This window comes from Thamnophis elegans, chromosome 7, assembly GCF_009769535.1.
Source record: "Thamnophis elegans isolate rThaEle1 chromosome 7, rThaEle1.pri, whole genome shotgun sequence".
Classification (NCBI taxonomy): domain Eukaryota; kingdom Metazoa; phylum Chordata; class Lepidosauria; order Squamata; family Colubridae; genus Thamnophis; species Thamnophis elegans.
Window position 1 is genome coordinate 29,267,839 of NC_045547.1, and position 13,501 is coordinate 29,281,339.

The window sequence follows — 13,501 nt, forward strand, 5'->3', positions numbered from 1 at the left end:
CTGAGCATGATAGCTTTAACTATAAGAACACTTACAAATGAGCATGTTGAACTCAGTGGGAATCACTTCTAAGAGAGGAATATAATTCTGTGATTCAAGATTCCTCTTAACAAAGACGTTCATCGCAGTGTGAGCAATGGTGCTGTGGGTTTGCAATTTTTTTTCCAGGAAATAACCAAACTACTTGTGCACAGTTCTGAATTGTGCGTAAATGGCTTCCTCTGTCTATCTGAACTCTCAAGGAGGAACCAGAAACAAAGGGTGGAGTCACTTGGTTTAGTAATTATTATGTTCAAGTCACCTTAAGTTTGAAGAAAGGGAAGACTAATCAGAGGAGCTGCTGCCTTGCTCTTGGGACATCTTCAGGATGGATGCTTGTCCCATTGGTAAGTCTTCTCTTAAAAGAAATAGAGAACTTTGGGGTTGGCTTTCTATATATGGGATTCCTGAGAGATCTGTCTCATGGGAGTTTCATCAGCTTAAAGTACCAAGAAGAAATGAGACAACAGGGTAGAATATAAGTTTGTCTAACTGGCTTGATGGATGTTTGCTGTTGTTTTGCTCCCTTAATTTCAGCCAAATATATGTTAAAGGGAAACAATTCCAGCTGCTATATCATTTTGTTATTTTGCATGTGTTCTCATGGATATTTGTATCACTGTATAAAACATGATCACTATTTGAGCTTAATGATTGATGGAAAAATATATAAACCTTTACAAAAGTGAAAAAGAACTAAAGGGTCAGGACGACTTGTTTGATACAACTTTTTAAAGCACCTGAGGGTAGAACAAGAAGCAATGGGTGGAAACTAATCAAGGACTTAGAACTAAGGAGAAATTTCCTGACAGTTGAAACAATTAATCAGTGGAACAACTTGTCTCCAGAAGTTGTGAATGCCCCAACAGTGGAAGCTTTGAAGAAGATGTTGTATAACCATTTGTCTGAAGGGGTGTAGGGTTTCCTGCCTAAGCAGGGGGTTGGACTAGAAGACCTCCAAGGTCCCTTCCAACTCTGTTATTCTGTATTTTGTCTTTTCACTCATCTCCACTCGGGTGATATAGAAAGGCTTTCAGCAGGTGAGGCTTAGATGTACTTTAACTTAATGAAGTCTCCTTGTGACTTGCAGATAGTGATAGGTAAATATAATGTCTGGAAATGAAGTTATAAAGACGCTGGCCAAAAACTTAGAAAAAGATGAACTATTGGAGAAGAACTAATCAGATAGTCCAAACTGCCAAGTGTTTTATTTCAAACACACTCTCATAAAGACACTGTACAGAGATGGAGTTTTATGCCAATCATTCAGATCAGAAAATATGAAATTACAGAAAAAAAAACTCAGATATCTCATTCTCTGAGAATGAGATATCTGAAATGGCTAACTTGACCCTTTTGAGGAAGTTTTAAAAACTACATGCAAAGACCGGAGCTAGTGCTCCCTGCCCCAAATAAAAAAATAGGGAAAGTGCTTGTGAAATGGAGAGTTATTTGATTGCTGGGTCATCCACAATCTTGATTCTCTTCCAAAGGCTTCATTTCTTATTTGGCTGCATGCAGGGCAGCTACTCAGGAACATGGGGAATGGAAGGTTAGTCGCTCTTCTAAGCTATAAAACCTTTGGTTTATCCATCTGAGAAAGGAAATTAAAAAAAACCTGAACATTCCTGTTGTATCCAATAACGCTGCTGAGTATGAGTCTTAGTTTTTCAAGGAGGGTATTACATTTCTTTCTGTTGAGGCAAGTAAAGAGAATTGATTATTACAATGGGTGGCAAATAATTTAGAGGACTTTCACAGCCAGCTAGACTGTTTTCCAGTTTTCTAATGATTACCCCCATCTCCCCTTCTCTTTTGTGTTTTGTGCTTTGTGGTTATCTATCACTGATGTCCTGGAAAGGCCCCAGAAAAGTTCCTTCATATTGACTTTCCTAAAATATAACTGAAGGGAAGGCAGGGTAGCTTCAGCCCATCTCTCTGAATGGTTAAAAGAACCAAGGTTACTCCCATTTAGTATTCCAGTAAACACAATTATCCCGTACTCCAGCCATCAGGGTTTTTCTGAAACCTTCCTCTCTTTTCTATATTGGAAATACTTTTCCCTCAACAGAATAAATTAGAATAATTTGTTTTTTTTAAAAAAAAACCTGGATAATTTTGCAGCAGAGCACTAAATTATAAGCATAATTGTTAAAGCGTAAATATTTTAATTTCACCTTTTTGTGATGGTTTTTCATCAAACAAAATAGTTCCTAGCAAACGTTAAGACCATTGATGGGCAGAAGGTTGACAGATTCCAATAAGGGTTCCACTGGTTTAATAATAATGAAAATAAAATGCATTTCTCCTTCCTAAATTAGATTATTAAAATATAGAAAGCTTGAGGAACAGAGGGTTTGTACGTAAAAACATTTATGTATGACCTGTGGTGCCAGTACTAAAAACAACTTTATCGGCTGAGGACATGCCCGGAGGAATATTGCTTCTTACAAAAGCAAATCCAAATGAAATAGAGCTTCCCTTCAGCAGTACTCCAAATCAGGGGTGGGTTCTGGCAGTCACTCATGGCCGTGCTGCGCGTCTGTGCTTCGTGTGTGCACGCTTGATGTGCACTGCACATGCGCAGTGCAATAAAAATTGTTCTGCACACAAAAAAAAGATGGCGGCACCTATGGCACCACCCGGAGAACCGGTTTAGGGGTGTGGCAGACCTGAGTCGCTACTGGTTCCAGTGACTCAGGCCGCCAAATTATTCCAGTTTGGTCGAATCCACCACTGCTCTAAATGAAGTCCCTCTCCAAAGTGACTTCATGAAGTGCCTTGATTTCCCAAATTTCAAGACAGAGCTTACTGTCTGTAACAGAATCAAACATTTTATATACGACCAGCTTCTTACATGGAAAAAACCCCATCTTGCCTGAGAAACATATCCTTCTCCCCTGCTCGAATGTGACCAGGAACTTTGTTCAGTCAAGACATTCTTCCGCCTTTCAAATAAAAAGACATTTATTAATTATGGGAAAAGCCTTAAGCCAAGGCTGTCAAACTCCCACCCACAGGCCAGATGTGTCATGTGTGACCATGCCCACGCCCAGTTTAGCAAAGGGGGGGAAAGTCCCAATACGTCATGTGACACTGCCGTGACGCCCCTGCTTTAAGCAAAGACAACGGAAGGCCTTATTTCCATGCTAAGATGCAGTTTCATACTATGTCTGATTTTAGATAAAAATAAGCTAGTCCCCACTATGGCTGGTGCATATCCAGATGTTCCCAGTATCACTAGCCAGCAACACTATCTGGACATTACAAAGCAAAATAGAAGAAATGTAATATGCAGTAATTTACGGGATCACATTTTCTTTCTGGTAGGAATAGAACATTAAACAGCTCAGATTTAGACATAAATTCCAATAAGAAGAGATTCAGAAACATTCTGAAAGTATAAAACAGTCCATGTTCAGAATCTGCATTCATCAGAATGAGGCAGCAAATCAAGTGAGATTGGGCTTGGCTCGCTGCTTGGAGGAAGCAGAGTGTCTCACTTTTGTCAACACATCAAAGCAATGATGCATCTTGGTGACGCAAAACAGCACATTAAGGTGGATTCACTGTAATCTCCACATATTTCTTCCTTAATTTCCTGCCTGCTCCCAAAGTCACTATACTATGTCTGGTTCCATTTCAGTGCCACATACAATGTGCTAGTTGATGGAAACTTGGCCCATGCAGTGCCACATATATTCACATTTTATTTCGACAACTTTCCCATTGAATTATTTGCAGCTGTTTTCATAGGGATGTTGTCTGTTCCCCCGCCCTCCTTGTAATTTAAAATTATTTCTATGTGACCTTTATGACTGCTCTGTTATATACAAAGCAGCCAACTTTATATAGTATGCATTAAAACCTGATATATATTTTAAGCTTACTAGAACATCTATTGATTTTATGCACCATTTTGGAATATATTCTAGATGTTGTAAACCTCTCTATCTGGAGGTGATAGAAAATTGCATTTATTACAGTCTTTTATGTCACAGTATGAGAGTGACTTTGCGAGACAAGAATTGCAATCGGAACAGTCAGATAAAGGGAAGTTTAGCTGATAGCAGAAAAATGGATATGACAAACACCTCAGAAGGTGCTGTCCTTTATTTCTTGGGCTGTAAAGGTAACAGGAGAGAGACATACTCTCAAGCTTGTAAATTTCTGTTAATGCAAACAGTAGACCTGTAATTAACGTAACCTTAATGCAGTGATGGCGAACCTATGACACGCGTGTCAGTGCTGACACGCGTAGCCATTTGGGGTGACACGCACAGGATTTCATGCGATTCATCCTCGGCTCCTGCACGGCCGCCGAGGATGAAAGAATCTGTGCTGGAGGAACGGGGGGGGCGGGACGTGTGATCTCCCCCGCCCACACTCACTTATTGTATCGCCGCCGCCCCTTTCTGAGCGCAGGGGCTGCTGGTAAGGTGTGCGTGCCGTGCGCACACACGTCATCAGCGCGGCGAGGGAGGACCCGCAGGAGAGGAGCGCGGGAACAGTGCGCGCCTCTCTCCAGTCAGGCCGGCACAGAGAGTCTACTCCTGGGACTGTCGGTTACGACCGCACCACAGCAGGGAACAGCGGAGTGCCAACGGGAACTGTGAGCGCCATTAGCAGCAACTATTGGGGTGCCATGGACTTGTAATTGCCCATAATAACTGAGATAAGTGAGGGGGAGGTTGTGTTAGCTTGTTAGGCTAGTTAACCCCTAATTGGCTATCTATAATTCTATCTGCTGTCACTGGCCCACTGATGGAGCACCCAAAAAATAAAAAACAAAGGTTAAGTAAAGGGAGTGGTAGTGGCAGTGGCCGACCCTTTCAAGAGACATGGAGCGAGATGTATGGCATTATAGAAAAAAATGGCGGATCATTTTGCGTTCTATGTACTGAAACGGTAGTAAGCAGAACGTGGAATATAAATAGACATTTTGAAACTAATCATTCCCAGCTCTTGGAAAAAAGTGAGGATGAAAGAAGTTACTAAGCAGGTATGTTAAATAATTTGTTTTTGGTTTATTAAATACAATATATATTGCAATTATACATTTTTGTAGTTTAAACTATAAATTGCACAAAATTATGTTTTTGTCGAAGTGACACACAACGTGAGTTATGCTCGATTTTTTGACGATTTTTGACACACCACGCCAAAAAGGTTGCCCATCACTGCCTTAATGGAATAGAACTAGTTCTTCTGGATGTGCTTCTTGTCAGGACTTCTTTGCATGGCTGATACAATGATTTTCTATTAGCGCATTCTGATATTTCTCTGTGAAAGAGAACTGTGGTTATTTTATTTTTTTACATCTTTCACTCTTTTGAGTTCTATTGGAAAAGAAGTTCCATCCATAGCATTTCTCCATGGGTCCTTTATGCTCCCAAAAGAGTTTTGCCACATAAGACAAGAAACAGGAAATTGTGGCAAGTTCTTAAATAGATGAGAGTACCAGACCATATTATTTGTCTCTTGAGAAACCTATATGCAGGTCAAAAAGCAACAGTGAGAACAGGACATGGAACCACTGATGGTTTCAAACTTGGGAAAGGAATCCAGCAAGGCTGTATACTGTTACCCTGCCTATTTAACTTATATGCAGAGCACATCATGAGAAAAATGGGGCTAGATGAATCAAAAGTTGGAATTAAGATTGCCGGGAGAAATATCAACAACCTCAGATATGTAGAGGATACCACTCTAATGGCAGAAAGTGAAGAGGAACTAAAAATTCTCTTGATGTGGGTGAAGGAGGAGAGTGCAAAAATTGGCTTGAAACTCAACATTAAAAAAGTAAGACCATGGTATCTGGCCCTCTCAATTCCTGGCAAATAAATGGGGAAGAAATGAAGATAATGGCAGATTTTATTTTCCTGGGCTTCAAAATCACCACAGATGGAGACTGCAGCCAAGTAATTAAAAGATGCTTGCTCCTGGGGAGCAAAGCTGTGGCAAATCTAGACAGCATACTAAAAAGCAGAGATATCACCCTGACAACAAAAGTGCATATAGTCAAGACTATGATTTTCCCAGTTGCAATGTATGGCTGTGAAAGTTGGACCATAAGAAAGGCTGGGCACCAAAGAATTAAGGCCTTTCAACTATGGTGCTGGAGAAGACTCCTGCGAGTCCCTTGCACTGCAAGGCTGTCGAACCAGTCAGTCCTAAAGGAGATCAACCCTGACTGCTCTTTAGAAAGCCAGATCCTGAAAATGAAACTCAAATACTTTGGCCACCTAATGGGAAGGAAGGACTCACTGAAGAAGAGCCTAATACTGGGAAAGACTGAGGGCAAAAGAAGAAGGGGACGACAGAGAATGAAGTGGATGGAGTCACTGAAGCACTAGGCGTGAACTTAAATGGACTCCTGAGGGCAGGAAGGCTTGGAGGAACGTTGTCCATGGGGTCACAATGGGTCAGACACAACTTTGCAGCTAACAACAACAACATTATTTATATTGACCAGTCAACTGATGCTATATCAGAATAAATCCAATTCAGTTATGGCCAGATTATTTATTTATTTATTTGTAAAATTTATTAGGTGCCCATCGTGCTTCATGGTAACTCTTATCTTAGAGTTCATCTCAACCAGAACTAAGAATTCTAAATCTCCAGTGATAGCTCTCCAGGTTTTTGGCAAATATATTTCTTATCATCTATTATCCTATGCTTTTAAGTGAAAATGATTTTGATTGACTGTATCCATAGACCACCAGGAGGCAGATATTATGTGATTGGTTTCCCTAAATTGTCCAATACAGCTAGCCAGATATTGTTTTGTGATGTAATATAACATCTGTATCTCTGTGTCCTGAAAACTCAAGGGAGTAGCCATTCATTTGCAAAATACCTGATTTGGTATTGAGCTTTTCCTCCTGTTAAATATTGTGGTGTCTCTGTGTGGGTCAGGAGGTCCTTTTCTATTTGGTGGACAAAAAATATAGTCAACTCATTCTGAAAGTACATCTTTTAAAGTGTGCTATAAATACATTGCTCATAAATGCTTAGCAAAGAATGTGTAGTGTGTGGCAAGTGGTTACTTTTATATGCTGTAAAGTTGCTGCCTTTTTAATCTGTGCATCTGGAATACATTGCTACTCTACTCATAATGCTACCATATGAACTATGGTGACTGTCATTCAATGAGAAACATATCTTCCTCTTTTTTTTTGCAACTATCATTAGTAACTCCCTGTCCCCAACTCTCAGTAATTGGTTCCACTGTTAAATTTCTCTTACTGTCAAAAAATGATTTTTTTCCCCAACACGCAGTTCCCTTCTTTTAAACTGAGTTCAGGGAAATATAGTTCTGTTCATACAATCTAAAATTCTATTTCTCTTCTTTGCAGCCATACCACACTTCTTACTTACATTCATTTGGCTATCATTACTATTTCGAGATCTTTTTCACAAACACAATCACCAAACCCTGCTTGTGGGTTGAATGTCTACTTCCTAAGTAAAGAACAGATCCACATGCAACTTTCCCATTCTGGGAATTATTACCCATTCCTCAATTTTCAAAAGCTCTTTGAAATATCCCAACCTTCATTGCATTTCTGAATGAAACCAGGGTTGCTGCTGATTTGAACTTCAGGGAAGGTAGGGAAAAATGGAAGGTAAAAGAAGAAGGGGACGACAGAGAATGAGGTGGCTGGATGGAGTCACCGAAGCAGTCGGTGCGAGCTTAAATGGACTCCAGAGGATGGTAGAGGACAGGAAGGCCTGGAAGAAGGTTGTCCATGGGGTCGGGATGGGTCGGACATGACTTCGCTACTAAAAACAACAACATATATTAAACAAATAAACATTATCAAGAGGATGCAGAAAGAACTATTTCTTTCTAGCTCCCAAGTCACCTAGGGCTCCACACATCAGCATCAATATCTTGAATCTGGCTCAGTAGTATACAGGTAAGAGACCATGGTCATTCAGGGCTTGAGTTACAAGATTCTTGATAGTTTGTGGCAAACTATTGTCATTTTTGCATTATTTAAACCACTTCTCCTTTTTAAAGGAAGAGCACCTTTTCTGCTGTGGCACCCATCCTCTGGAATATCATCCCCTGACAAATTAGACTTGCCCCTTCTTTTGTTGCAGGGCACTAAAAATCTGGCTTTGCCATCAAGCCTGATATGCTGATGCCATAAGTGAGCCCATGACTTGGCTGGTATGAGTGGCTGTGAGTCATCTTGGGCATTATTCCTATGTTATTTTTGTTACTTTAAACTCCGGATATTTTAATTGTTTATTGTTTATTTTGTTCTAAATGGACAATCACTTAAACATAAGTCAGCATCATTTGGAGCTGCCAAAAAAGCCAACACAGTCCTAGGCAGCATTAACAGAGGGATAGAATCAAGATCACATGAAGTGTTAATACCACTTCATAATGCCTTGGTAAGACCACACTTGGAATATTGCATCCAGTTTTGTTGCCATAATATACAAAAGTTTTGGTGCTCTAGAAAGACTGCAGAGAAGGCTGATAAAGATGATTAGGGAAATGGAACACTGGTGAAATTCTTTTTTTTTTTACTACCAGCTCTGTGGGCGTGGCTTGGCGGGCGTAGCTTCGTGGGCATGGCAGTAGAAGGATACTGCAAAATCTCCATTCCCACCCCACTCTAGGGCCAGCCAGAGGTGGCATTTGCCGGTTCTTTGAACTACTCAAAATTTCCACTACTGGTTCTCCAGAACCTGTCAAAACCTGCTGGATTTCACCCCTCAAATGGAGGCTAAAATATACAAAGAAGGTTGTTGTATCTAGTTTTAGAAAAGAAGGACTAGAGGGTGACATGATAGCAGTGTTCCAATACCTAAGAGGCTGCCACAAAGAATCTGTTCAATCTGTTTTCTAAAGCATCTGAGGGCAAGACAAGGCCCAATGGGTAGAAACTAATCAAGGAGAGAAGCAACCTAGAACTAAGGAGAAATTTAGTTCTGACAGTTAGAACAATTAATCAGTGGAATGACTTGCCTCCAGAAATCATGGATACTACAACTCTAGAGGTCTTTAAGAAAAGATTGGGCAACCATTTGTCTGAAATGGTGTAGAGTTTCCTGCTTGAGATGAGGATTGGACTGGAAGACCCCCTCCCAGCTCTGTTATTCTGTTATTTTAATTGTGCACCACCCAGAGTTATGCATATGAAATAGGCATCCTGCCCATTTACTAAATAAATATCTACTGTTATTTTTAAAATACAGAGACTTTAAATGAGCCAGTAACATTTCCAAATCTTTCTCTTTAACATTTATTCTCTCCGGGGTTGGAGAATTGTAGCTCATGTGTGTAGTTGGCAGTCAATCTGTAATGTAATACATAGTTCCCAATATGGCCAGATGAAAAGAGGACAAGTATTTCAGTGCCTTCAATAGTTATACGATTGACAATATACGGCAGATAATAGTCACACTATCGAAGAGGAAAAGTTAGCAGCTGTAGCTATGCATAAAATGTTCCTCTCAGCTGTTGAAAGAATTCTGTTCCTTTTTTTGCATCTTGTTCTGCATTTTAGTTTCACTAAAATTTGCATTCACAGAACTTGTGGTTCTCCTGAAAAAGAAGAAACACAGCGGTGTCCAAAAGACTTACTCTACATGTATAGGATTCCAGCCTCGGATTTGCTTTCAGAATAAACTTTTTTTGGGGTGGTGGTGGTGGTGGATTTGCCAGTTGAAAGAATGGTTAAATTCTTTATCAGTTAGACTAAACAATCTGTGATCAGAGTCCATGTACTGGATGGGATGTTTTGCCAGTTTCACTGGCTTGGGGATTCTAATATATTAACTCTTATTCATTGTTAGCCTTTCTACTTCGGGGGTGGTTGTTTTTTTGGTTTTTTGTATGTGCAAACACTCTGGTTTGGTCTTCCCAGATTAAAGGCTCACCTAGGAAATCTTGCAACTGTACCTTCAATGTACATTTTTCTGTGATCCTTGTATTTACTGGTTAGAACAGGGGTTGGCAACCTTAAACACTCAAAGAGCCACAAAGGTCCTAACTGGAAGCCCACAGTTCAATTCTGGAGCTGATCGGAAGTCCAGTTTCCCTACCACAGAGTCTCCTCCTAGCACAACATCCTTTTTCCTCTACCTGTCCTAACCAAAAGCCCTGTCAATTGTGGAGCTGATCAGAAAATCCACCCCTTGCCATAGTCTCCTCTTGGCATGCCCTGCTTCCCCCACAACCAACTGGAAGCTCCTGTGAAAATTGTGGTGCCAACCGGCAACAGGGAGCCACGGCAGAGGGATGAAAGAGCCACGTGTGGCTCCCGAACTGTGGGTGGCTGACCCCTGGTGTAGAACATTGTTCAGAGGAAATGTATGAAAACAACTGCTTATAGAGGAAGTTGAAAATGCACATATGGGTACATTCCAGATCTGGGGCACTTTTAATAAAATATATAGAAAATCTCAAGCTTGGAAAAGTACTCTGTCCTAGCCAGTTTCCTAAATGTCACTTCTACATTGGCTAAGGAGAAAGAATCTTAGCCTTCCAGTGCAGGGGTGGGTTTCTCGCCCCGTTCCAACCAGTTTGGTTGGAACGGGGCCGGCGGCGTCCTCGTGCACGCGTGCGGTGCACGCATGCGTACTAGCATCTGCGCAACGCTCCAGCTGCTCCTGGAGGATCGCGCAGGCGCTTTATGCGTCCTGCGCATGCGTGGAAGCGCAGAACTCGTCAAAACCGGGTAAGGACCGTGGGTGGGCATGCCCTTTGCCGTTCCCAGAAGTTACTTACTTCCGGGTTCGCCGACCAACCAGTTCGCAGGGACCGCCGCAAACCGGTTGAAACCCACCCCTGTTCCAGTGGAAGAAATAATAGACTGAAGACAAAAAGCAAACCAATGACTGCAATAAAGAGCCAGTGAGTAGACTGGTTCTTCAGAATCTCTCTGGACAATGAGGGGATGGGAGATTGTTCACATGTGCTCAGAACAGTCACTCCTAATGAGGAGACCACAAGACAGAAATCTGTGGGTTTTGAGCACTGGGGCATGATGGGAATAACCATCTTCGCAACCACGGTTGATGCTTTTCAAAAGTCACTAAGTTTGCAAACTTTTTTTTTCTAATCATGCTTGTTAACTATTTTTAATCTATTAAAAACCTTTGAATTAACAAATCTCAAAAATGCAGGTGAGTTTGACTTCAGTCTTTGGTGAAATGAAATCAAAGCTGAAGAACTGTAAAGAGATAAAATAAATATCAAAAAGCTAAAGAAGACTTTGATTTCTTCCCGTTATGTTTAGTGATACCTCACTAAAGAAGCACATTGAAATGGTAGTCTGGATGAGTTCTTAGGTACTATTACAGGTGAAACTCAAAAGCTGACTTTCTGACCTTACTCTTGACAAAAATTAACAAGTTTTGCTACATTTTTTAATCTTCAAGGAATTTACAATAATCTCAGTGGTGCCCTTCTGAATACTATCCCTCTAAGAGGAGTTAGGATGATGAATAGTAATTGGTCCCAGCAATCCAGTGGAATAGGTGGGTGGCAAACTTTTCAAACAGGTCTCCTAGTTTCTTGCCTGGTGCTACAGCAGCTTTGCACCACTGGCACTCATTGTTTACATCCTGTAACTGAGTAAAGAAATCCATGTGTCCAAGTGTTAAGTCAGCTTTGCAAAAAATTTGTGTAGCAATAGCGCTTAGACTTATTTTACTGCTCCATGGTGTACAGCTGTACAGCACTCTCTGAGTAGTTTACAAATGTCAATATATTGCCCCCAGGAATATGAGCTCACATTTTACTGTTGTGTCTGTTGAGTACTGTTGAAGGCTGAGACAATCTCAAGCCCCATCCGGATTGAACTCCTGATTGTGGGCAGAGTTAGCTTGCAATACTGCATTCTAACCAGTGTGCCACCATGGTTCCTGTATCTTTTATCCTGCTGTATTTTTTGTTGACTCCATTGCTCATCCCAGCTGTAGCTAAAACATTATATCTCTGCATTACCAGATGAGTGCACTACATATGGTTAGTACCGTACTATCAGGAAGTGACATAGTAAGTTGAGGCAATCGTTAGGCAATGAATTATCTCTGAATGCCAATGAGAAATATGAGACTTTAAATGTTTCCTGCTCTAGAACAGAGATTGTGCAATCTATGAGTGTATTTGGAACCTCTTTTAGTTCAGAAATCATGCTGCTAAATTAAATAGAAAAACACAAACTTGGAAAGTTTTTTTTAAAGATGTCATGTATCAATAGCCTCTCCCAATGATAAAAGTTCATTAAAAAAAAACACCAGTCATTCTTCTATGTTGATATCACCATTTCTGTCAGGCTTCACATCAGGGCTCTGAAAAATAATTATTGCACATCATCCTTCCTCTTTTTTTCCTTTTAAACATTTAGCCAAGGGGGAAAAAATGGGCATGTTGAATTGGATTTTTGTTCCTCTCTCTCCCTTTTCCTATCCAAATTTCACCTTGGGTCTAGGTGGTGGCTTCCCTTTTTCTGACCATATTTAGCAATAATCTGCACATGAAATACAGAGAAATAGTTTCCAGACCAATGGATTAAACTTCCTTTTTTCTACCCTGACAGAAGAAAATGAGAAAAAAACTAAAATGATCTGCTGCTAAATTACTGAGTGTGCTTGCAAAGAATATTTGTTCTAATGTAGCAGAGACCAATCAAATAAACCAATGTGGGTGCAATTTAAAATGTCCCCATAATTACAATAACCACTGTGAGTTAAATTTGCAGAACTCCTATTGGAAATGAACCATCTCATTTTCTCTAATGGAAGAACTAATCCTGACCCCTGCTAAACATTAATTTCCCCAAACTAACTAAGGTCCATTCTGAATGTCAGTATTTAGCTAAAGGAAAACACAGCCTTCACGGAGGGATCTGACATTTACATTTGTGTGATAAGTTTCTGTGATACCTTTATTCTCCATTAGAGTGAACGCCTCATAAATGGTACAATTTATACATCAAATAAATACATTTATTTGCAGTTACAATAGCTGTTTCTCATTAATAGACAAATATTTGCTAAGCATTCATGATTTAACTGTAGTATTATCCTCCACTGCCCCCCTGCCCCCTTGCTACTTCTGCTTCTTTAGTAAACCATTTTGTGGCTTTTATCTCTGACATCAGCCACCCCTTTCCTGAGAACTAAACAGAAACTCTTCACAGCCTAGAGTAAGATTTATGGACAGCTTCTGATAAGGCCTCCCTTTCTTTCAAAATCTTCTACCATCTTAATCTCCTCTCAAGTGGGGAGGAAGATCTATGTAGATAAGGATATTACAACAGGTGCCCTGGTATAAATTTTAGGTTTTATGCTCTCATTGTCATTGCATATGTATTCTGTCTCAACAAAATAGTTGCCCAATTTGGACCATTTTCAGGATATACATGGAAATGACGCTAAGGAATTACTCATTCAGTCCTCCATGTTGTGAGTTATCTGCAGTGATGGG

The 13,501-nt window shown here is 40.4% G+C and overlaps 1 protein-coding gene across 1 annotated transcript in view; it reads left to right on the forward strand.

Annotated features, from left to right (window-relative positions):
* Positions 1–302: 302 nt before the first annotated feature.
* The window catches only part of CYTH4 (cytohesin 4), a 48,919-nt gene continuing 35,720 nt past the window's right edge, over positions 303–13,501 (forward strand). Inside the window, exon 1 of the mRNA XM_032220503.1 lies at positions 303–386. Within this exon, the coding sequence (XP_032076394.1) occupies positions 368–386 (19 nt within the window). The 5' untranslated portion in view covers positions 303–367. The remainder of the gene's footprint in view (positions 387–13,501) is intronic.